This window comes from Trachypithecus francoisi, unplaced genomic scaffold (genome assembly GCF_009764315.1).
Source record: "Trachypithecus francoisi isolate TF-2019V2 unplaced genomic scaffold, Tfra_2.0 Lachesis_group0, whole genome shotgun sequence".
Lineage (NCBI taxonomy): Eukaryota > Metazoa > Chordata > Mammalia > Primates > Cercopithecidae > Trachypithecus > Trachypithecus francoisi.
Window position 1 is genome coordinate 181,307,729 of NW_022681453.1, and position 24,821 is coordinate 181,332,549.

Sequence of the window (24,821 nt, forward strand, 5' to 3'; positions counted from 1 at the left end):
TTGGCTGGGCACGATGGCTCACGCCTGTAATGCCAGCACTTTGGGAGAATGAGGTGGGCAGATCACCTGAGGTTGGGAGTTCGAGACCACCCTGATCAACATGGAGAAACCCCTGTCTGCTAAAAATACAAAATTAGCCAGATGTGGTGGCTCATGCCTGTAATTCCAGCTACTCGGGAGGCTGAGGCAGAAGAATCGCTTAAACCAGATAGGTGGAGGTTGCAGTGGGCCACGATCGCGCCATTGCACTCCAGCCTGGGCAACAACAGCAAAACTCCGTTTCAAAAAAAAAACAAAAACAAAGAAAACATTTAGTTTAATCCAATAAATATTTACCAAGATCAGTAAATGCTAACCACAGTGGTTGATTACAATGGCTATTAATAGTTCCCATGCCCTAGGAGGTCAAAGTCACACTAAAGCATGGTTCTTAATCAAATATGGTATGTATTCTACAATTAAATCATCTTTACATTAAGATGCAAATTTTTAACCTACTAGATAGTTAAAGATTAAAATGAATAATACTTAGTATTGGCAATGGTGCTAAACAAACAAGTACTCTCACATACTGATGGTAAAAATGTGGCCGGGTGCGGTGGCTCACACCTGTAACCCCAGCACTTTGGGAGGCCGAGGTAGGCGGATCACGAGGTCAGGAGATCGAGACCATCCTGGCTAACAGGGCGAAACTCCGTCTCCACTAAAAAATGCGAAACATTAGCCAGGTGTGGTGGCACACGCCAGTAGTCCCAGCTACTCGGGAGGCTGAAGCAGGAGAACTGCTTGAACCCGGGAGGTGGAGGTTGCAGTGAGCTGAGATAGCACCACTGCACTCCAGCCTGGGTGACAGAGCAAGATTTTGTCTCAAAAAAAAAAAAGTAAAATAGTACAACTTTCCTAGAAGACTGACAATACTTATGCAGAAAGATTTAAAAGACCTAACAATTCCACTTCTGGGAACTTATTCCAACCAAAGAAAATACTGGGCAAGTGGAAAATGAGGTATAACAATAATAATCTGTCTACCAATCCATTATAATTACGATATAGCTATATATACTATTCAGTCAATAAGAAAGATAAAGCCATATCTATTAACATGAAAAAAACTCATGTTACATGAAGTGAACCATGGTACATGAAGTTAAAAAAAATCTGATTGCAAAAGAGTAATATAAATCATCAGTTTATTTTTAAGAAAAAAATATTCACATAGAGAAAATGAACACGACCTGGTGTGTTAATAGATGCTCATACCTATAACCTAGCACTTTCAGGCCAAGACCAGAGGCTCATTTGAGCACAGGAGTTTGAGACCAGGCTGGGCAACATAGTGAGACTCCCATCTTTCCAAAAAATTAGCCAGGTATGGTGTCGTGTAGTACCAGCTACTCAGGAGACTAAGGCAGGAAAATCACTTGAGCCCAGGAATTGGAGGCTGCAGTAAGCTGTTATTACACTATCGCACTCCGGCCTGGGGAACAGAGCAAAACTTTCTCTAAAAAATAAAAAATAAATAAATAAGAAAAAATGAACACTTACCTCTAAGTGGTAGGATCATGCATTATTTTCATGTTCTTTCTTTCTTTTGGGACACGGTCCCGCTCTGTTGCCTAGGCTGGAGTGCAGTGGTGTGATCACGGCTCACTACAACCTTGGACTCCTGGGCTCAAATGAACCTTCTGCCTCAGCCTCCCAAGTAGCTGGGACAAAAGACATGTGCCACCACACCAGTTATTTTTTAAATTTTTTTTGTAGAGGCAGAGTCCTGCTGTATTACCCAGGCTGGTCTCAAGCCATGCCCCCACCTTGGCCTCCCAAAGTGCTGAGATTGCAGGCGGGAGCCACTGAGCATGGCTATTTTCACTTTATCTTCTTATCTTTTTCTTTTTTTTTCTTTCTCTGGCAAGAAACATGCATTACTTTCATAATTTAAAATAGTGATTTCCAATTCTGAGAGGAAAGTGTTTTAGACATAATTGCTTTTGGTTCTTTTAATCCCATGATGTATGAAATAATGTATGAAATAATCTCAGTTTACAGGTCAGGGGGTTCTAATTTGTCCACAACTCCACCGCTTCAAAGGATAGGGAGGCTGACTCAAAGATCTTGTGGCTTTTGCCAGGGCTCCTTCCACCATACCTAAACTGCATCGGCCCTTTTCTCTGGGTTTTAGGCCCTTTTCACAGGTTTTCTCCTCCCCATCCTACTTAGCAAAATTGTACTCAGATACCACCTTTTCCAAATGCTCATCATTACTGGCCATCAGAGAAATGCAAATCAAAACCACAATGAGATACCATCTCACACCACTTAGAATGGCGATCATTAAAAAGTCAGGAAACAACAGGTGCTGGAGAGGATGTGGAGAAATAGGAACACTTTTACACTGTTGGTGGGATTGTAAACTGGTTCAATCATTGTGGAAAACAGTATGGCGATTCCCCAAGGATCTAAAACTAGAAATATCATATGACCCAGCCATCCCATTACTGGGTATATACCCAAAGGATTATAAATCATGCTGCTATAAAGACACATGCACACGTATGTTTATTGCGGCACTATTCACAATAGCAAAGACTTGGAATCAACCCAAATGTCCATCAGCGACAGACTGGATTAAGAAAATGTGGCACATATGCACCATGGAATACTATGCAGCCATAAAAAAGGATGAGTTCATGTCCTTTGTAGAGACATGGATGAAGCTGGAAACCATCATTCTCAGCAAACTATCGCACGAACAGAAAACCAAACACCGCATGTTCTCACTCATAGGTGGGAATTGAACAACGAGATCACTTGGACTCTGGAAGGGGAACATCACACACCTGGGCCTATTATGGGGGCGGGGGGAGGGATGGCATTGGGAGTTATACCTGATGTAAATGATGAGTTGATGGATGCTGACGAGTTGATGGGTGCAGCACACCAACATGGCACAAGTATACATATGTAACAAACCTGCACATTGTGCACATGTACCCTAGAACTTAAAGTATAATACAAAATAAAATAAAATAATAAAATAAATAAATAAATAAATAAGGAAGCATACCACAAAAAAAAAAAAAAAGAAAAGGCTTTTGGTCAGGTGAGTTAAAAAACTCAGAAAAAAAAAATACCATCTTTTTCACAAAATATTTTGTGACCTATTTAGCTGCCTGTTTTTGTAAATAAAGTTTTATTGAAACAAGGCTGTATCCATTCATTTACATATTATCCATGGCTGTTTTGGAACTACAAGAGCAGAACTGAGTTGTTGCAACAGAGACCATATGACTCACAAAGCCTAAACTATTTACAATCTGGCCCTTGACAGAAAAGTTTGCTGACCCTATTATAAGATGCCAATATGCCACCTTACTCTCAAAATACTATATATATTTTAGTAGCCATAACATATAATAAACACGTAATAAATAATTTCATGTTAATTCTTTGAAAAAATTCAATATCATATATATGGTAACAGTCTATTCCTTGCATCATATTCCCATAACCAGTCATGCCAGAAAACAGCATAACTCATGGAACCTTGATGATCTTTAATCCCAGCTCCTCAACAAATCAATAGTTTTAGACTGAACACTCTCATTATTTTTATAATCAGTCCTCACATAGAAAACCATACACTCCTTTGCCAGTTACAAGTTACTTCTCTGCACAGATCTCTGAATTCCACTGTGTATATCTTAAGGTTTCCTACAATAGCTCAAGCATAATAGAGTTTTATTCCTGAAGGGGGGAAAAAAAGACTTTCACATATACTTACTGATGATGTTCAGCATTTTGTGGGAATTTTTTGCTGCATATTATCGCGGACTAATACCTTCAGGGAACAATATAGCGACTTTACATTTCTTTCCTGGGGGGAATTAAATGGCCCACATCTATATTAATTAATTAAAACCCAATTTCAATATGCCTTAAAACATTTCTTTAAAAATAATAACTCACAAGATTAAAACAAGAAAATTTATAAAATGTCAGATCAAACAAGGCTTTGGAGATCACTAAATTCCAATAGTCTAATTTAGAGATGAGAAAGATGAGGCTTACATGACTTGACAAAGGACTAGTCTCCTGAGTAGCTGGGACTACAGGAGCCCACCACTATGTCCGGCTAATTTTTGCACTTTTAGGAGAGATGGGATTTCACCATATTATTGGCCAGGTTGGTCTCAAACTCCTGACCTCAGATGATCCACCCCGAGCCTCCCAAAGTGCTGGGATTACAAACAGGAGCCACAGGGCCGGCCTCAGGCTGTAAAATTTTGAATACTGATTTTGCCTCCTGGCTATGTAACCCTAGGACAATTTACTTAACATTTCTGTGTCTGGCGGGGTGTGGTAGCTCACCCCAGTAATCCCACTACTTTGGGAGGCTGAGGTGAGAGGAGAACTGCTTGAGCCCAGAGTTCAAGACCAGCCTGGGCAACACAGTGAGACCTCATCTCTCCAAAAAGTACAAAATTAGCTAGAAGTGGTGACACGCACCTGTAGTCCCAGCTACTTAGGAGGCTGAGGCAGGGGGATGGTTTGAGCCCAGAAGGCAGAGGTTGCAGGGAGCCGAGATTATAGCACTATGCTCCAGCCTGAGCAACAAAGTAAGACCCTGCCTCAAAAACAAAACACAAATTCTGTGTCTGTTTCCTGATCTTTAAGGGGATAGAGTACATAAACAATCCTTACATGACTAGGACCTGTAAGTGCTCTATGTTAGGTATTATTAATTATTATTTTCCTTAGGGAGTTTTCTTATCAAAACATGGGAAAGTAATCAATATGGAGAAACTGCCTTTAAGAGCAGCTATTAAAATACAAATATGCCCCGTGCAGTGGCTCACGCCTATAATCTCAGCACTTTGGGAGGCCAAGGCAGGCAAATCACCTGAGGTCGGGAGTTCAAGGCCAGCCTGACCAACGTGGAGAAACCGTCTCTACTAAAAATACAAAATTAGCAGGGTGTGGTGGCACATGCCTGTAATCCCAGTTACGCAGGAGGCTGAGGCAGGAGAATTGCTTGAACCTAGGAGGTGGAGGTTACAGTGAGCCGAAATCATGCCATTGCACTCCAGCCAGGGTAACTCCATCTCAAAAAACAAACAAACAAACAAAAAAGATATATAATCAATTGTATTAAAATTAAATATAAAAGGTAAAAATGAAAATGTAGTTCTTAAAAAGGACAATTTAGAAGTTAGAATCTACTTAAAATACATGCGCAAGAAGTCCTACCTTTATTAAAAACAAATCTTACTGAAACCCATTCTCAAAACCTTTCAAGAAAGAAGAGTTAACATCATAGACTTTCTGGATTTCATTAGAAGTCAGGCCTAGGCAGATTAAATAATTACTTAAACACAAGTGCCATGGTGACAGTGCCCAGAATCCAATAAATATTTAGATTTTCCTTTAAAATAATTACCAGTACGTTTGCTCAAAGACAGGCTTTGAGTAGAAAGAATTTTGTACCTGGCACTCTCTCCCTTGTGGGAACTTCTATCAAGTCAGAAATCCATGGCAGAGTCACAGAACAGGGCCCTTATGTTGTGTGACCTTGGAAAATCCACTCAACAGGTCTCTACAACTCATTACCCATCTATAAATTGGTGCCCTGATCTGGGAGGAGAGAGGAGGTGAAATGAGATTTGTATTAAAATCCTTTGAGAATGGCTCTTACACACACACACATTACTAGTCATGTCCCTTTTCTCCCATCAGGTAGTAGGAGAGCATGTGGAAAGCTAAACTGCAATTTGTGTGTGTTGTGAGGGGAGTACTTAGGTCTATATCATTGTTCCTATTCTAGGTTGTTTCTGAAATGTAAAGCCTTGCAAAAGGCTCAGATTTGTTTTACTTTATTTATTAGAATTATTTTTTGAGACACTGTCTCACTCTGCTGCCCAAGCTGGAGTGCAATGGTGCGAACTCAGCTCACTGCAACCTCTGCCTCTGGGGCTCAAGTTGTCCCTCCACCTTAGCCTCCCCAAGTAGCTGAGACTACAGGCACGCACCATAATACCCAACTTTTTTTTTTTTTTTTTTTTTTGAGACAGAGTCTCACTGTCACCCAGGCTGGAGTGCAATGGCACGATATTGGCTCATTGCAACCTCCGCCTCCCGGACTCAAGCAATCCTCCTGCCTCAGCCTCCGAGTAACTGGGATTATAGGTGTATGCCACCACGTCCAGCTAAGTTTTGTATTTGTAGTAGAGATGGGGTTTAAACATGTTAGCCAGGCTCGTCTGGAATCCTAACTTCAGGTGATCCACCCACCTCGGCCTCCTAAAGCGCTGGGATCACAGGCAGGAGCTGCCACGCCAGGCCAATTTTTTAATTTTGTGTAGAGATGGGGTTTCACCATTATTACCCAGGCTGGTCTCCAACTCATGAGCTCAAGTGATCCACCCCTCGGCCTTTCAAAGTGCTAGGATTACAGGCTGGGTCGCTGTGCCTGGCTTTAGATTTGTTTTTTAAAATAAGAGACTCCAGAGACCACCTGCATTCATGAAAGATATATTAGGGCCAAGCATCCTCCTGTCCAGCACCTTCAAACTCATAACAAAGAAAACCACAATCCCTATTTGTATATTTCTTTCCTCCACCAGCACAGAGTGAATGCTGCCATATGTGATGGTAAAATGTCTGTAAGAAATCTTCAGGGGTATCTTAGAAGTTAACTCTATTTTTGCAACCAGTATACAAATCAGTTATTAGCTTCTTCCAAAGCTGAAAAGGACTCTGATGAAAATCCCAACAGTACTGAAAGAAAAATATTAAGTTTCAAGCTCATATTACCTGATACTAGATGGAGCTTTACGAACTATTAAGTTCATAAAAAAGGAAATTTAATCCATTCTTGTATGGTGGCATGAAGGAGGCTGGGACCTCTAAGAACACTCAGTCCCATGTACAGACCCGGTGTCAAGGGGGGGTTTAAAAAAAAAAAACATGGCACAACCTCAGTACAAATTCGGTATACCAAAAAATGAACAAAACCGCCACTTTTGTTTTACCACAAACAGAATAATCTATACAATATCTAATGTGCAGAAATAACTGGAGGAAATGTATAAAATAAGAACAAAACTACTGAATCTTACCTTTACCATGGCAGTGTTTCCAAATAAGCCTTACTTAAAGTAATTAAAATAGAATCGATTTCAATGAGGTCATATGATCTTAAACCCATTTTAGCTTAGTAATGAGTGGTAATTTGTTTAAATTAGTAAATTAAAATATATTCTACAATTTTTTGCTCTTGGATCCTAATTTATTTTGCCCTATTAATATCACTTATGAAGGCACTAATTCAATTTTTTAAAAAGTTCTGAGCACAAATATTTTCTAATTCGGTTTAAGATAAATATATCACTTGCAAATATTATCACTATACAAACATTAACTCATTTGATCCCCCCACAATCCTAGAGGCGGGTATTATTATTTCCCTAACAACCATTCTAAAAATGAAGAAACTGAGGTTTATAGATGTCAAGCAACTTGCTTAAGATCTTAGGGCTTATATGTGATAGGACAGTGACTCAATCCAGGCTAATCTGCAGTAGGTGCTTTCAATCACATTAAAAACAAGAGTAAAAACTAATTTTTCAACTAGCTCCATGTAGCTTTAAAGAATATCAATAATCATATGTTTTTGCTTGGCAGAAGTCCATTAAAAAAGTATTTTTTTCTGTGTAAACATTCATATTTAACCATGCAGCCTATCAAGCAGCATTTGACTTCTTTGTTTCCTTTCCTGTTTTTAGATGGACATTGAAAAAAAAAAAAAAAGCCTCTGGTATTGAGCCGATATCAAATACCAAAGTTTTTAAATTTAATAATCGTATAAGCCAAACTTCAGTTATCTTGCATGTAAAGAACTATATAGAGAAATTTCTCCTTTAAACGATTCAGGACCTAAGCCTGCAAAAATGCGAACCTGCGAACTATTCTCCCTCAGTCCTCTATCCCTACCCTCAGAGTCACTCAAGAAACAGAATACACAACTTCCAGAGAGCCGAGGAGATACAGAACAATCAGGAGAACTGACACTGGACCATTTCTCCTTATTACATCCATTTGGCTGAAGAGACTTAACTAGAAAGGTGTGTTCTACTGTCCTTTACAGATTTCAGAATTACATTTGACAGTTAAGGTAGCTGCAACACGAGCACTTTGTACCAGAGAACACTGAATCAAGAACATTTATCACCAGGTCTTTTAGTTGTAGCTTCTGTCAATTATACAAAGAGTCAGCTATTAAATATTAATGGCAAGCCATTTGCGCCGGAGCTCTTGCAAAGAGCCTCCTGCTACCAATTTTTGTGATGAAAGAAAAACTGTCAATTTCTAGATAAACCCTAGGCCACCAGAATCCCTCAGATGAGCGATCGAATTCTGTCCTTCCCAGGGGAGGCTGTCAGGGCCACCCCCATATCCCGGGGAGGAGGAGGAACCTGAGGGAGGGCGGGTCCCCGTAGGTCCTGGGTCGAGGGTCTCGGGTTCCCCTTCTTGCCCAGCCTTCCGCGACAGGTCGGGAGGCGGGGCGGGGCTGGGCCGGCTGTCCGCACAAAGACAGCCAGCGAGCTAGCCGGCGGACCAGGTACCCCGGGCCGCTGGGGGCCAGGCGGGGCGGAGCGAGGCAGGGAACTCTTACCCAGCAGTAGCACGTTCTTCCCCGCAGGGAGCTTGGAGCGCGAGCGGGTGGAGACCTCGCTGAGGATGCAGGACCTAACGGGAAGCAAGGCGTACGGTGAGGCCGGAGGCCGGAGCCGCAGCGCGGCAGGGACGGACCCGGCCTCGGCGCGCCGGGGATGGTGCTGCCGGGAACGCAGTGGCCGGGCCCGGCGCCGAGCTCCAGCGGGCACGGGATCCCAAGGCGTCGGCGCAAGGCCGGGGGAACCAGCAGGGGCTGAGGGAGGGGTGGAGTCGTTACCAAAGGTTCTGCCCGTCCTCATCGTCGCCTGCCGCGGCGCCACCGTTGCCCGACGCTATCTCGTTGCCCAAGGGGCCGCCTGTGTAAGTCGAGGATAATCCTGGCGGAGAAGAACCGAAGGAGCCGACTCGCCCCACGGCCGCCATCTTGGTCGGGAATCACACCACTCCCAGCAAGACTAAATATGCGAGGCGGCTGAGGCGGCGGCGGTGGAGGCGGCGGGAACCCGGATATGGGGCGTTCAGCGCACGGGAGCGGGGCGGGGCCTGCGGGGGCGGGGCCCGCCGGGACTGATGGAGCGAGCGAGAACAGACTGCGCGTGCGTTGCTGCCTGGCCCGCGCGGAGGGGCTGAGCGTGTGCGCGCGGCGGCGCGGTAGGCCTCTCTGCTGCAGCTGAAGTCCACTGATATGACAGTATTGAAGCGCTTTCCTTCCGTTCATCCGCGGCCCTGGGCTGCAGCAGGGGGGTTGGGTGTGTCAGGTGAAAAGTGCTCCCTCCCACCCTTCCGACAGATCCGCAAACCCTGCAGCAGGCGCGGAATTCCTGCATTGTCATTGCCGGCCCACCCACTGTTCAGGCTGAGAGCGGTCCCCCGCCCGCACCGGCGCTTCGCGGGCGCCTAGATAGAAATAGGTCGCCGGGCTGCTAAAGAGGCCGCCCTGCAACCCTGGGCTGGAGTATTGCTGTGGTCCTGGATTTCTGGACTTTACTTGCATTCTCAAGTGGCGAAGTGTTCCTCAACCTGGACCCACATCAGAAACAGGTTTTCCCACCCCTAAGCAGCGGCGTGACGACGTAATTGTTTACCCTGGAAATAGACTGTTATTTTTAAAAAATTATTGTCAGGGCTTGCTTTAATGTTCTTGATGTTTTTGTGTGAGATCCTCCATGTGAGATTTGAAAAGACCCACTACGCGGGTCATCTAACCTGATCACTAGACATTAATTCCACACTTATTACGTCGAGCACAGTTGACACTGGGAATACATGGATGGCCTTATACTAGCCCTAAAGTAACTCTTTTTCTATTAGAACTTTACTAGGTAAATGTATTCGAATGTCTGAACTCCATGTTTAGAAGGAGTCGATGGTTTTAAGGCTCTATCCTAGTACACACCTGTAAGAGCATTTGCTTAAAATTGCCTGACCTTTGTACGTTATCTCTATTACTTCATATTTGAAAATCACTTGCTAAAATATGACCTGATCAATGCTGTTATGCTAGTGAGAAAATCCACAACTAAAGACTTTGCTGTATATTAGCGTTACAGTTAGAAGTCTGGAAGCTTTTGGAGGCTGGCAAATCTGAGTCCAGGTCTAGCTCTTTGAGTTTACTGGCTGTGTAACCTTAGGCAATTTACTTAACCTCTGTGAGTCTCGGTTTTCTTATCTGTCAAATGAGGATAAAAGGACCTAGAATTGTTGTGAAGATTAAACGGGATGATTCATGTAAAATGGCTTAGAATAACGACTGGCAAATCTTAAGCGCTCCCGACATGTTAATTGTTATCAATGACTTTCTTTACCTTTCAAACCATTCATATCTGACCAACCTCTAGAAGTGATGGGCCTAAAGAACTCTTGGAGCTAAAATTCTTTATTTGTCACCCGTAATGCCAGCACTTTGGGAGACCAAGGCGGGCAGATTGCTTAAGCCCAGGAGTTCGAGATCAGCCTGGGCAACATGACGAAACCCCAGCTCTACAAAAAAATACAAAAAATTAGCCAAGTCCCAGCTACTTGGGAGGCTGAGGTGGGGGGATCACCTGAGTTCAGGAGATCAAGGCTGCAGTGAACTGCGATCATGCCACTGCAGTCCAGCCTGGGTGACAGAGCAAGACCCTGTCACTAAATAAATAAATAAATAAAATAAAACTTTTGATTTTGTTGTTTGTATACTTAGGAAAGGAACCAGAACCCTCCCCAGTAGTCCTATACCACCAGGAGAAGCTGAGTCTTTATGTCACTGTGTTAAAGGAGAGCTGTATGCTGCTCTTGGCCCCTCTGAAAGCCAATTTACTCTACTTTATTCTTTCAGTCATCTTCCTCAGAGCATTTTCCCCTCAATTTTGTTGTCAGTTCCATATCATATTTGCTTAGTCTGAGAAGTGTTTACTTTTATAATAGTGTCAGGCTTCTAACACCTCATGACTTCCAGATGCTCAACTCCCCACCTAAATTGAGGTCAAAGTTGTATTCCTTGTGGTTTTATAATATCCCTAACCAGCATTCTTCCATTAAGGTGGCTGACAAAAGTGGTCATTTATGAATGTCTCCTATGTGCCAGGCACTCTGTGTGTTACATTTGCAATCCTCATACTTTGTAAGGGTCAGCGAAATTAAGTAACCTACCCCAGGTCACACAGATCAGAAGTTTATAGATAAACTGAGATTTTTTACTATCTAGTCTGTAAAATGACCTAGGTCAAATCATGTTAAAATAAATGTCCTGGTAATTTTAGGTGCTATTCTGGTAAATACCTTCTGTGAAAAGCTTTACATTACAAAAATAGGGAAGCTATATATTATGAGGAAGTCTATAAAAGGAAATAATTCAGCAGTCCCTTGGAATTTTTGTTGCATAAATGCTGTTTGATGATTGACCTGTTTTCTATACTATGATTGCTTTTTCTTTATTGTCCAATGTTTTCTTACATCTAAAATTAATAACCATCTTGTTTTTCTTTTTTTTTTTTTTTTGGAGACGGAGTCTTGCCCTGTCGCCTAGGCTGGAGTGCAGTGGCACGATCTAGGCTCAATGCAACCTCCGCCTCCTGGGTTCAGGCAATTCTGTTTCAGCCTCCCAAGTAGCTGGGACTACAGGTGCCTGCCAACACGCCTGGCTAATTTTTGTGTTTTTAGTAGAAATGGAGTTTTACCTTGTTGGTCAGGCTAGTCTCGAACTCCTGACCTCAGGTCATCCACCCACCTCTGCCTCCCAAAGTGCTGGGATTACAGGCATGAGCTACTGCACCCAGCCAACCATCTTCTTTTTCATTTGCTTAGATTTCCATGTCTTTAATTCAGTTTCAAATTCCTATCCCAGCTGTGTAAAACTCCTTATTGGATATTTTAACACTTTTACCTTCTTAAAGACACCTTTAAGAACCTTCTGGGCCGGGCGTGGTGGCTCAAGCCTGTAATCCCAGCACTTGGGGAGGCCGAGACGGGCGGATCACGAGGTCAGGAGATCGAGACCATCCTGGCTAACACGGTGAAACCCCGTCTCTACTAAAAAATACAAAAAAAACTAGCCGGGCGAGGTGGCGGGCGCCTGTAGTCCCAGCTACTAGGGAGGCTGAGGCAGGAGAATGGTGTAAACCCGGGAGGCGGAGCTTGCAGTGAGCTGAGATCCGGCCACTGCACTCCAGCCTGGGCCACAGAGCGAGACTCCCGTCTCAAAAAAAAAAAAAAAAAAAAAGAAAAGAACCTTCTGGCCTGCTCCAATCTGAGTTGCTTATTCTGAAACTGAATACACAGCTGTCATCCTGTTATCTTTCACCATTGTTCAGGAGATTCCCTTTGCCTCAATCACGTGTCTTCTTTTTGTTTTAGTGGAGAACTTCCTCCAATGGTTTTATGACAAAAAGGCTCACTGGTAAGTCTTTGGATACCTGTGTATCCAGTCAAGGTCAACCAGAGGAAAAATGGCATTCTTAAGGGGGTGCTAGAGGAAAGCTTAATGGAGGGACTGTTTACAAAGGTGTGAACAGTGTGAAGAGATAGGACTAGCAATAGCAGGAAGCCTTAGGCCTGAAAGGGATAGAGGAAGGAGTGTTTACTAGAATCCAGAGAGAGATACAGCTTATAGGAAAGGGTTGCCCACCAAGATCTATAGTCTTCAGTAAAGGAACACAGTATCCATCTCTTTCTTTCTGCCCCCTGATCTCCTACCAGTGTCACACTTTGACCAAACCCACCCAGGAGCCTGAGGGCAAGAGACCCAGGTGAAGCAACCCATGCAGGTCTACCTCCCTGAGCACAAAGTGGGAATAGAGAAGGATCTCGAGGGGCAAATAAGGTATCTAGCACACCTCCTGTGTTTGAAAATGCATTTAATCGGGCCGGGCGCGGTGGCTCAAGCCTGTAATCCCAGCACTTTGGGAGGCCGAGACGGGCGGATCACGAGGTCAGGAGATCCAGACCATCCTGGTCTATACGGTGAAACCCCGTCTCTACTAAAAAATACAAAAAACTAGCCGGGCGAGGTGGTGGGCGCCTGTAGTCCCAGCTACTCGGGAGGCTGAGGCAGGAGAATGGCGTAAACCCGGGAGGCGGAGCTTGCGGTAAGCCGAGATCCCGCCACTGCACTCCAGCTTGGGCGACAGAGCTAGACTCCATCTCAAAAAAAAAAAAAAAAAGAAAAGAAAATGCATTTAATCTATCCTCACTTAATAATAGTTTGGCTAAGTGTAGAATTCTTGGGTTACTAGCTGTCTTCCCTTAGGTTTTTAAGGCCTTGGCCCCCTTGTCTGCTAGATTCTAGTGTTGCCATTGAGAAATCCAAAGCCATTCTGATTTCCGAATCTTGTTGTGTTTTCTTTTTTCCTCCTTATTGGAATCCTTTGCAACTTCCACAGATTCCCACTAACACATCTATCCCCCTTCCATTATTTGCACTTTCCTACTCTTCCCTCCTTCTAAGTATTGAAAGAAATAATCCATACTCTTATACTAAAGCATTCTCTATGCACTAGAACCCATCTCCTAACTTCAACTCAAGGACATTGTTCCAACAATTATTCCCTTTCTTTCTCTATATAATCATTTTTTATTTCCACTAGATTATTGCCATTAACATACAAACATACTATTGATTCTCTAATTTTAAAAAAAGAAAGACAAATTTCTCTGAACCCCACTCCTTCACCAGCTACTACTACATTTCTTTCCTTTTCTTTGAGACAGGGTCTCCGTCTGTCACCCAGGCTGGAGTGCAGTGGTGCAATCTCAGCTCACTGCAACCTCCGCCTGCTGGGTTCAAGCGATTCTCCTGCCCCAGCCTTCTGAGTAGCTGGGATTACAGGTGCATACCACCTCACCTGGCTAATTTTTGTATTAGAGACAGGGTTTCACCATGTTGGTCAGGCAGGTCTTGAACTCCTCGCCACAGGAGATCTGCCCTCCTCGGCCTCCCAAAGTGCTGGGATTAGAAGCGTGAGTTACCACCCCGGACCTCTTTCCTTGCTTTAACAGCAAAACTCTTTAAAAGAATTTTCTCTCTATGCTATCTTAAATTCCTCTTCCCTCTTGCCCTCATGGCTCACTTCAGTCAGGCTTTTACCCCTGTGACTCTACAGAAACTGCTCTTACCCTTGTCAATGACCTCCTTGTTGCTCAATACAGTGGCATGCTCTTTATCTTTGTCTTTTTGACCTATCAACAACACAGGATACAGTTGCTCATTCCTTCTGGATATCCTTCATGTGGCTGCCAGGTCACCATGTTCTCTTTGTGTTTTTCCTCCCTTGTACTTGTTCCTTCCCAGTCTCCTTTTCTTTACTCATTTTTCTGACTGCTAATGTTCAAGGACCTCAGGACTCAGTCTTTTTTCCTCTTCTTTCTCTACACTCACTCCTTTGGTGATGTCATCCAGTCTAACTACTTTAAATTCCATCTACATGATAAAGACTTCTAAATTTATTGCTCCAGCCCAGAGCTCCATCTGGAACTCCAAGTTAATATAGCCAACTGCCTATTCCACATCTCCACTTCAATATCTAATAGATATCTCAAACTCAACATGCCCCAAACTGAACTTCTGTCCTATGGGAACAAAATATCTTCTACCTATGGCTTTCCCCATTAGGTAGCAACTCCTTGTTGCTTTGTTGCTTAGGCCCAAAACCTGAGTCATGCTTGACTTCTCTATTTCACACGACACATTGAATCCATGAGGAATCCTGTTGTCTCTACCTTCAAAATGTACCCACAATCCAACTTCTTACCACACTTCCCCGATACCCTTTGACTTGAGCTATCATTTCGTGCCTAAATACTGTAAAAGGCTCTTCAACATAACATCTAGAGTGATCCTTTAGAATGTAAGTGAGACCACGTCACTTCTATGCTCAAAACCCGACGGTGGCTCCTCATTTTAGTTGGAGGAAAAGCCAAAGACCTTACAATGACCCATAACGCCGTGCAGGATCTGGCCCCACTGCCCCTCTGACCTCTGTTCCACTCTTCCCTTCAATTTCCCCCTTTCAACCACCTTCAGCCCAGCTGCTGTTTCTTGGATATGTTGTGTGTCTCTTTGCTTTGAGGCCTTGGTTCTAGCTGTTCCTTCTGTTTTGAAGGAGGTGAGGAGCTGTCCATCCCAGTGTCTTCCCCAAGGTAGCCAGTTGGCCAATACCCTCTTCTCCTGCAGCGAGTGTGCTCCGTTCTCAACTTCTCAGTGATGTCTATCCTGACCACCCCATTTAGCATTGCAGCCTGGCCCTTCACCTCTGAAATTCCAGATTCTCCTTACCTTGCTCTCCTTTTCGTTCTCCATAGCACTTATTATTGCCTAATATAGTATAGGATTTACTTGTTTAGTAGAACTCAAGCTCTGTGAGGGCAAGGATCTTTATCTTCTTCAGTAATGTACCCCAAGCACTTAGTACCTGGAACATAGCAGGCCTTCTGTAAAGATTTGCTGAAAATATGAATAAATGAATGAATCTACTTGTTACCAGTGTTCCAAAATTTCAGAATGTGTGTGTGGGTGCGTGTGTGCATGCTTGTGTGTGTGTGTGTGTGTGTGTGTGTGTGTATTTAAGAGAAGATAAAAATTCTTCATTCCAACACCTGAAAGCAGTAGCTCTCTTTTATATTTTAACCATTAAATTAATTTATTTAGAGACAGGGTCTTGCTCTGTTGCTCAGGCTAGAGTGCTGTGGGACAATCATGGCTCACTGTAATTTCGAGCCCCTGGGCTTACGTGAACCTCCTGCCTCAGCCTCCTGAGTAGCTAGGACTATACCCATGTGCCACCATGTTCCAGCTCATTTTTTTTTTTTTTTTTTAGGCAAGGTCACACTCTATCATCCAGGCTGGAATGCAGTGACCTGATCTCAGCTCACTGCAACCTCGACCTCCTGGACTCAAGTGATCCTCCCACCTCAGCCTCCTGAGGAACTGGGACTACAGGTGCACACCACCACGCCCAGCTAATTTTCAAAATTTTTATACAGACAGGGTTTTGCTTTGTTACCCAGGCTGATTTTTTTTTTTTTTTTTTGTAGAGACAAGGTCTCACTATGTTACCCAGGCTGGTCTCAAACTCCTGAACTCAAGCCATTGTCCTGCCTCAGCTTCTCAAAGCACTGGGATTACAGACATGAGCCATCACACCCAGCCTTAACCATTTTAAAAATATAAATCACTTAAAAGTATATTATACACACCACTCCTTTCCTATTTTAACAAGTTATATAAATATAGATTTATGTTTTCCTAAAGGCCCTTGGCTTCCTTAGGCTCATCAATAATACTACCATGTTATATCTGGGAAATGCTCAGGTCCTGCTGGGATTCCCCAGGTGTATCCCAGATGACCAGATGACTCTGTCTTTTGGTTTGGTTTCTAATTCAGCTGAGCCTCAGGCCTGTACTTGGGAAATGGAACACTAGCCAAAAGAGAGACAGCTCCTCCTGTCTCCAGCTTCCTGTCTCCCAAGAGCTACATGTCTCTCCTCTCTGCTTGCTTCTCTTCTCTCCTCTCTCTCTCTGTCGACCAGCGTCCTCTGCAAACTCATCAGCTTTCTCAAGGTCACATTGGGTATGTCTCTATCTCAACAAAAATGATGCAGAAAACTAGTTTGACTGGGAGGGGAACTTTCCGTAGGTCTGGAGCGGGGGACTGTAGAACCACGTCCTCTTTCTTTTGGGGATGACTTCCGTGTTTGGGAACCAGAACAAGGCAGCTACCACTTAGGCTGCTTCCTATTGCATCAGTTCCACAGGCTGCCACCAGCAGATTTTCAGATAAAACCTGCTTCACCCGTGGCACCAAATGGTGGCAGTCACAGTTCGTATTAAATGCTGGCTGAAAGGCCAAAATCAAGAGAAAAGGGAAGTAAGCAAGATGAGTGGACCCTTAAAGTTTCACTCTATGAGCAACTCAAATGATAGCGTTGAAAAGGACTTCTGAGTTTAAATAGTCCCATCCTCTATACCATATATGAACCTTTTTTTTTTTTTTTTTGGTAACATTCCTGATTGGTAATGCTAGAATTGGCAGAGTCCTTGCTAGCCATCTCTCCCAGCAGACCCAACCAGGGATGCCATTAAAGACAGAGCAAACACCCATGGTCGTTTATATTTGCTTTCCTTTAAGTCGTGTTTATCTCATTCTAAGTACTTCCTTAGAATGAAATGATGGGTATCTAATTCATTTTGCAGCCGCCAGCCCCTCTAATTATAGGCCTATCCTTCCTCTTACTTCTCATCTAGGAATTTTTGTCAAGTGAACCCTCACAGAACATCATATCTTAGCACAAATAAAGAGATGGAGAAATACCTAAGACAAAGTAGAAATAGACTCTCTTGGTGGGTTGGTTTTTTTCATAGAAAACCCCAGAAAGGGCCAGGCACAGTAGCTCTCACCTGTAATTCCAGCACTTTGGGAGGCGGAAGTGCAGATCACTTGTGGCCAGGAGTTCAAGACCAGCCTGGCCAACACTGCAAAACCCCATCTCTACAAACAGTACAAATATTAGCCGGACATGGTGGGGCATGCCTGTAATCCCAGCTACTCGGGAGGCTGAGGCAGGAGAATCGCTTGAGCCTGGGAGATGGAGACTGCAGTGAACCAAGATCGAACCACTGCACTCCAGCCTGGGCGACAAAGTGAGACTCCACCTCAAAAAAAAAAAAAAAGCCCTTTTATTTTTACATCTAATGTGAAATCTTTTCTTTCGTTCGTTCGTTCGTTTGTTCGTTCGTTCTCTCTCTCTCTCTCTCTCTCTCTCTCTCTCTCTCTCTCTCTCTCTCTCTCTCCTTCTTTCTTATTATTATTTTGAGACGGAGTCTTGCTGTGTCTCCCAGGCTGGAGTGCAGTGGCGCGATCTCAGCTTACTGCAAGCTCTGCCTCCCAGGTTCACACCATTCTCCTGCCTCAGCCTCCCAAGTAGCTGGGACTACAGGTGCACCACCACACCGGCTAATTTTTTGTAGAGACAGGGTTTCACCACGTTAGCTAGGATGGTCACGATCTCCTGACCTCGTGATCCACCCACCTCGGCCTCCCAAAGTGCTGGGATTACAGGCATGAGCCACCATGCCTGGCCCCTTATTTCTTTAAAAAAGTACTGGTGTATGTGTGTGTGTGTGTATGCACACGCATACACAAGTATACTTTAGAACAAAATTTTACAAAGAAATTTTTGTTTTGTTTTGTTGTGGTTTGTTTTTATGAGATGGAGTTTCATTTTTTTTATCCAGGCTGGAGTACAATGGCTCGATCTCAGCTCACTGCAAACTCCTCCTCCCGAATTTAAGCGATTATCCTGCCTCAGCTTCCCGAATAGCTGCGATTACAGGAGTACACCACCATGCCCAGCTAATTTTTTTGCATTTTTAGTAGAGATGGGGTTTTGCCATGTTGGCCAGGTTGGTCTCAAACTCCTGACCTCAGGTGATACGCCCGGCTTGGCCTCCCAAAGTGCTGGGATTACAGGCATGAGCCACTGTGCCTGGCCCAGAGATTGTTTTTCATTGGCTTAGAAATGTGTCATTCAGAAATAAACCTCTCTGATTTCTTTTTTTTCTTTTTTTTTCTTTTTAAGACGGAGTTTCATTCTTGTTGCCCAGGCTAAAGTACAATGGCACGATCTTGGCTCACGGCAACCTCCGCCTCCCAGGTTCAAGCGATTCTCCTGCCTCAGCCTCCCTAGTAGCTGGGATTACAAGCACGTGCCACCATGCCCGGCTAACTTTGTATTTTTAGTTGAGACAGGGTTTCTTCATGTTGATCAGGCTGGTCTCGAACTCCTGACCTTAGGTGATCCGCCTGCCTCAGCCTCCCAAAGTACTGGGATTATAGGCATGAGCCACTGCGCCTGGCCAGAATATATATTTTTTTAAATTCCAGGATAAGGTAATAGTAGAATTGCCTTTCATTTCAGACTGAACTCCTCACCACAATTTCCATATTCATTCTTGGAAAATGAGTGATGAATGGAAGGATAGTAACCTACAAAATCAACTCATACTCACAGCAGCTTGAGTGGACAATAAGTGAGATGCACAGGGAAAACACAGAGACTTATTTTTTAGGCTGGAAGTATTCTTCATCTAACTGTTTTAATTATCTACTTACACATTTTTCAATACTAAACAGATAGGAATTTTAGGGTGCTTAGTTATCATTGTTTTAATCTATTCTTTGCCACTGAAAAGAGGAAAGAAAAAGGTCCACTGACTAATGTATTGTTAATTGCATATTTATTATACATATTTTAGGAGGATCTAATTTTCTTGTAATCAAATACTCTGAAGTTCAAGTTCATTACTTTTATTTAGATAGTGATTTTAATGCCACTTAGTTCTCCGATTTCCAGTGTGACTCTCTACCGCCCTCTTTGCTTCCTAAAGGAGAAGATATTTAATAACTTATTTTATAGATTGAGATCTGCCAACACTAGATCACAAGATAATTAAGTTTTTCTTCTTTGGAGGCTCTGCGTTAGGCCAAACCGGAAAAAAATATAATTCTCTGGTATTTTTAGAAATGTGCTATCTTTTGTAGCTGTAGGTGATTTCATATTCATACCAATTTAGTCTACTTTAGAGCTAATTATGACTTCTTGTTGCTCTTACTAAAAGTAAGCCTAGAATTATAGTCTATTATATTCTCCACCAACCAAAACATTATGTATGTTTCTTTTTTCCTTACATGGGAAAGCGGATGAAAGAGTTGCCCAGTGGGAATTTTTTTATAAGCAAAATGAATCCATTCTTTTACACCATACAATATTACGAAGTTGTTTATTTGAAGATGTTTAAGGAGATTCTAAGGATCCTAAACTTTTTGCTACTGGAAAGAAAAAGTTTAAGTTGTCTAGTAACGTGAAAGTGGAATCCAGAAGCACTTTGTCTTTTATAATCCTTCCTCAATAAATCCCAGGATTGTTTTGAGGGGTCAGTTTCATCCTATATTCAGTTCACATATTGGTAAATGAGGAATATCCAAATAAACTACTGGAATTTTCACTCTGATATATACATATATATGTAAAATTTTCACCCTGATATACATATATAAAACATATATTAATATAATATATCGATATAGTATATATGTAAAATATATCAATATATTTTCATATATTAAAAAATATATCTATATGTAGATCTATATATATATTTTAGATATATATCTATATATAGAAAATATGTATCTATATAGATATATTTTTTATATATGAAATATTATATATAGATATATAGATATTTTTTGAGATGGAGTTTTGCTGTCGTTGTTCAGGCTGGAGTGCAGTGGTGCAATCTCAGCTCACTGCAGCCTCTGCCTCCCAGGTTCAAGTGATTCTCCTGCCTCAGCCTCCCTAGTAGCTGGGATTACAGGCATCCGCCACCATGCCCAGCTAATTTTTATATTTTTAGTAGAAGCAAGGCTTCACCATGTTGATCTGCCAGCCTCGGCCTACCAAAGTGCTGGGATTATAGGCATAAGCCACCGTGCCCAGCCTAAAATATATTTACGTGTGTGTGTGCGTGTATATATATATGGGGAGAGAGAGAGCACGTGCAAGTGAGAGAGCTGGGTGTGGTGGCTCATACATGTAATCCCAGCACTTTGGGAGGCAGAGGCTACCACATCACATGAGGCCAGGAGTTCGAGACCAGCCTGGCCAACATGGTGAAACCCTTTTTTTTTTTTTTTTTTTTTGAGGCGGAGTCTTGCTCTGCCACCCAGGCTGGAGTGCAGTGGCCGGATCTCAGCTCACTGCAATCTCCGCCTCCCGGGTTTACGCCATTCTCCTGTCTCAGCCTCCGGAGTAGCTGGGACTACAGGCGCCCGCCACCTCGCCCGGCTAGTTTTTTGTATTTTTAGTAGAGACGGGGTTTCACCCTGTTAGCCAGGATGGTCTTGATCTCCTGACCTCGTGATCCGCCCGTCTCGGCCTCCCAAAGTGCTGGGATTACAGGCTTGAGCCACCGCGCCCGGCCGAAACCCTGTTTTTTGTAAAAATACAAAAATTAGCTGGGCATGGTGACATGCATCTGTGCCACCTAGTCCCAGCTACTCGGGGGGCTGAGCCACGAGGATCACTTGAACCTGGGAGGCAGAGGTTGTGGTGAACTGAGATCAGGCAGTGGTACGATCGTGGCTCACCACAGCCTCGACCTTCCTCGCTTAAGCAATCCTCCCAACTCAGCTTCCCCAGTAACTGGGACTACAGGCTCGCCCCACAACGCCTCACTAATTTTTGTGTTTTTAGTAAAGACGGGGTTTCACCGTGTTACCCAGGCTGGTCTTGAACTCCTGGGCTCAAGTGATCTGCCTGCCTTGGCCTCCTAAAGTGCCCGGATTATAGGCATAAGCCACCACGGCAGCCTTGATGTATTCTTATTTGGATACACTGGCTCTAGTCTAAGAAACACTGGCGGTATGAACTCATGGTTTAAAGATTTGTCTAAAGTAACAGCAATATTATATTGAATCCAATGTTTTAGACTGTCCTCCTCATCAAAGGTAAGTCTTTTTTTTTTTTTTTGAGACCGAGTCTGGCTCTGTCGGCCAGGCTAGAGTGCGGTGGCGCGATCTTGTCTCACTACAACCTCCGCCTCCCGGGCTCAAGCAGTTCTCCTGCCTCAGCCTCTCGAGTAGCTGGGGCTACAGGTATGCACCACCACGCCCGGCTAATTTTTGTATTTTTAGTAGAGACAGGGTTTCACTATGTTGGCCGGGCTGATCTCGAACTCCTGACCTCAGGTGATCCACCCGCCCTGGTCTCCCAAAGTGCTGGGATTACAGGTGTGAGCCGCCATGCCTGGCCCATCAATCAAAGGTAAGTCTTGAATCAAATTATGTTAATATTAAATTGAGGAGCATGGCAGTTAATTTGCATTATTTAGATGATACAGAATGTTTGGATTTAACGTTTGTGGTAAGGGTAATGGATTATAGAGTCCATGCTCCAGAATCAGACGAGGGCGAGTTCAAATTTAGACTCTTGCTACTAATTAGCTCTGTGTCATTGGAGTTCCTTAAATGCTAAAGTGTATTTCCTCAACTCTAATAGAGTTCTTCTGAGGAAGAAACAACCACACAAATCTGACACATAGTAGGAACTCAGTAAATGTTAGCAGAAATGTTTACTGTTATTTTTATTTGAGATAAATGTATAAGGCTATTTTTTTATTGCACAGTTTCTCAATTTTGAATGGTTTAAATGTACACACAGATACCCTGGGATCCTCATTAAAATGCAGATTCATGGCTCATGCCTGTAATCCCAGCACTTGGGAAGGCTGAGGTGGGTGGATCACTTGAGGCCAGGAGTTCGAGACCAGCCTGGCCAACATAGTGAAATCCCATCTCTACTAAAAATACAAAAATTAGCCCAGCATGGTGGCACACACCTGTAGTCCCTGCTACTCAGGAGGCTGAGGCACAAGAATCACTTGAACCTGGGAGGTGGAGGTTGGTTGCAGTGAGCCAAGATCCTCCCACTGCACTCCAGTTTTTTTAAGACAGCAAGACTCTGTCTTAAATATGTATGTGTGTGTGTGTGTATATATATATGCAGATTCTGATTCAATTATACCGGGGTGGAGTCTGAGGTTCTTCATATACAACAAGCCTCCAGGTGGACATTTCTATCACTAAATGCAGAACACGGTTACACAGTAGGAAGAACGTAAGCTTTGGCTTTATCCTTCTATGAACTGGAATCCTGGTGAGCTATGTGACCTTGGCAAGGTCAAACTTCCTCCTCTCTAAGAGGGAGATAATAATATCTATTTCTAATTAAACGAATTTTCATCAAATAAAAAATAGTATACTAAAATAGTACCTGGCATACTGTAGGTGCTTAACAAATGTAAGTTCAGCCTGGGCAGGGTGGCCCACACCTGTAATCCCAGCACTTTGGGAGGCCAAGGCGGGTGGATCATCTGAGGTCAGGAGTTTGAGACCAGCCTGGCCAACATGGTGAAACCCCGTCTTTACTGAAAATACAGAAAAAATTAACTGGGCATGGTGGCATGCACCTGTAATCCCAACTAGTGAGGAGACTGAGGCAGAAGAATTGCTTGAACCCGGGAGGTGGAAGTTGTAATGAGCCGAGATCGCACCACTGCACTCCAGCCTGGGTGACAGAGCAAGATTCCAACTGAAAAAAATATATATATATGTGTGTGTGTGTGTGTGTGTGTGTGTGTGTGTTCAGTTTTTCTGTAAGAAATGCTTTATTGGTCTGTCCAGTATGGAGGGGTTGTGATAGTTTCCATTCCTAAAAGAATGGAAAAGTCCAATTTCCTTTGAAAACTTCTTAGAATTCTAACTTGATGAAATCAACGTCAACATTGGTTTAAAAGTTTGTCATTGCATAGCAAGCAAATCAATTCATACCAGATGGCGAGCAAACAGATTGGGAAAATGCCCCAGGCAAGCAATGGGACTTGGAGACAGAGTGGGTGGGATTTCTGCAGGCATAGATAACTGCGAAAAGGAGCTAATTCTGAAGCATTTTATTTTACTATTATTTTCTTCTACCCTTTTTATTATGGAAGATTTTAAACATAAAAGTACAGAGGGTGATATAATGAACCCCACATACCCATCATTCGGCTTCGGTAGTTATCAGCACATGGCCAATCTTTAGTTTACCTTCCTCCCTCTTCCTCCTTCTCTGAATTGTTTTATTTTATTTATTTATTTATTTATTTATTTATTTATTTTTTTTTTTTTTGAGGCGGAGTCTTGCTCTGTCGCCCAGGCTGGAGTGCAGTGACCGGATCTTGGCTCACTGCAAGCTCCGCCTCCCGAGTTTACGCCATTCTCCTGCCTCAGCCTCCGGAGTAGCTGGGACTACAGGCGTCCGCCACCTCGCCCGGCTAGTTTTTTGCATTTTTTAGTAGAGACGGGGTTTCACCGTGTTAGCCAGGATGGTCTCGATCTCCTGACCTCGTGATCCGCCCGTCTCGGCCTCCCAAAGTGCTGGGATTACAGGCTTGAGCCACCGCGCCCGGCCTATTTTTTTATTTTTTTGAGACAGAGTCTCGCTCTGTCGCCCAGGCTGGAGTGCAGTGGCTGGACCTCAGCTCACTGCAAGCTCCGCCTCCCGGGTTTACGCCATTCTCCTGCCTCAGCCTCCCGAGTAGCTGGGACTACAGGCGCCCGCCACCTCGCCCAGCTAGTTTTTTGTATTTTTTTTTTTTTTTTTTTTTTGAGACGGAGTCTCGCTCTGTCGCCCAGGCTGGAGTGCAGTGGCCGGATCTCAGCTCACTGCAAGCTCTGCCTCCCGGGTTCATGCCATTCTCCTGCCTCAGCCTCCTAGTAGCTGGGACTACAGGCGCCCGCCACCTCCCCCGGCTAGTTTTTTGTATTTTTTAGTAGAGACGGGGTTTCACCGTGTTAGCCAGGATGGTCTCGATCTCCTGACCTCGTGATCCGCCGTCTCAGCCTCCCAAAGTGCTGGGATTACAGGCTTGAGCCACCGCGCCCGGCCTATTTTTTTATTTTTTTGAGACAGAGTCTCGCTCTGTCGCCCAGGCTGGAGTGCAGTGGCTGGACCTCAGCTCACTGCAAGCTCCGCCTCCCGGGTTTACGCCATTCTCCTGCCTCAGCCTCCCGAGTAGCTGGGACTACAGGCGCCCGCCACCTCGCCCAGCTAGTTTTTTGTATTTTTTTTTT

General features: G+C 43.7%; 1 protein-coding gene across 1 annotated transcript in view; it reads right to left on the reverse strand.

Annotated features, from left to right (window-relative positions):
* DYNC1LI1 (dynein cytoplasmic 1 light intermediate chain 1) overlaps positions 1-10,660 on the reverse strand; it is a 51,243-nt gene extending 40,583 nt beyond the window's left edge. The window contains exons 1-2 of the mRNA XM_033212899.1: positions 8,951-10,660; positions 8,672-8,745 (exon numbers count right to left, since the gene is read on the reverse strand). Of these exons, the coding sequence (XP_033068790.1) occupies positions 8,672-8,745; positions 8,951-9,096 (220 nt within the window). The 5' untranslated portion in view covers positions 9,097-10,660. The remainder of the gene's footprint in view (positions 1-8,671; positions 8,746-8,950) is intronic.
* Positions 10,661-24,821: the final 14,161 nt, after the last annotated feature.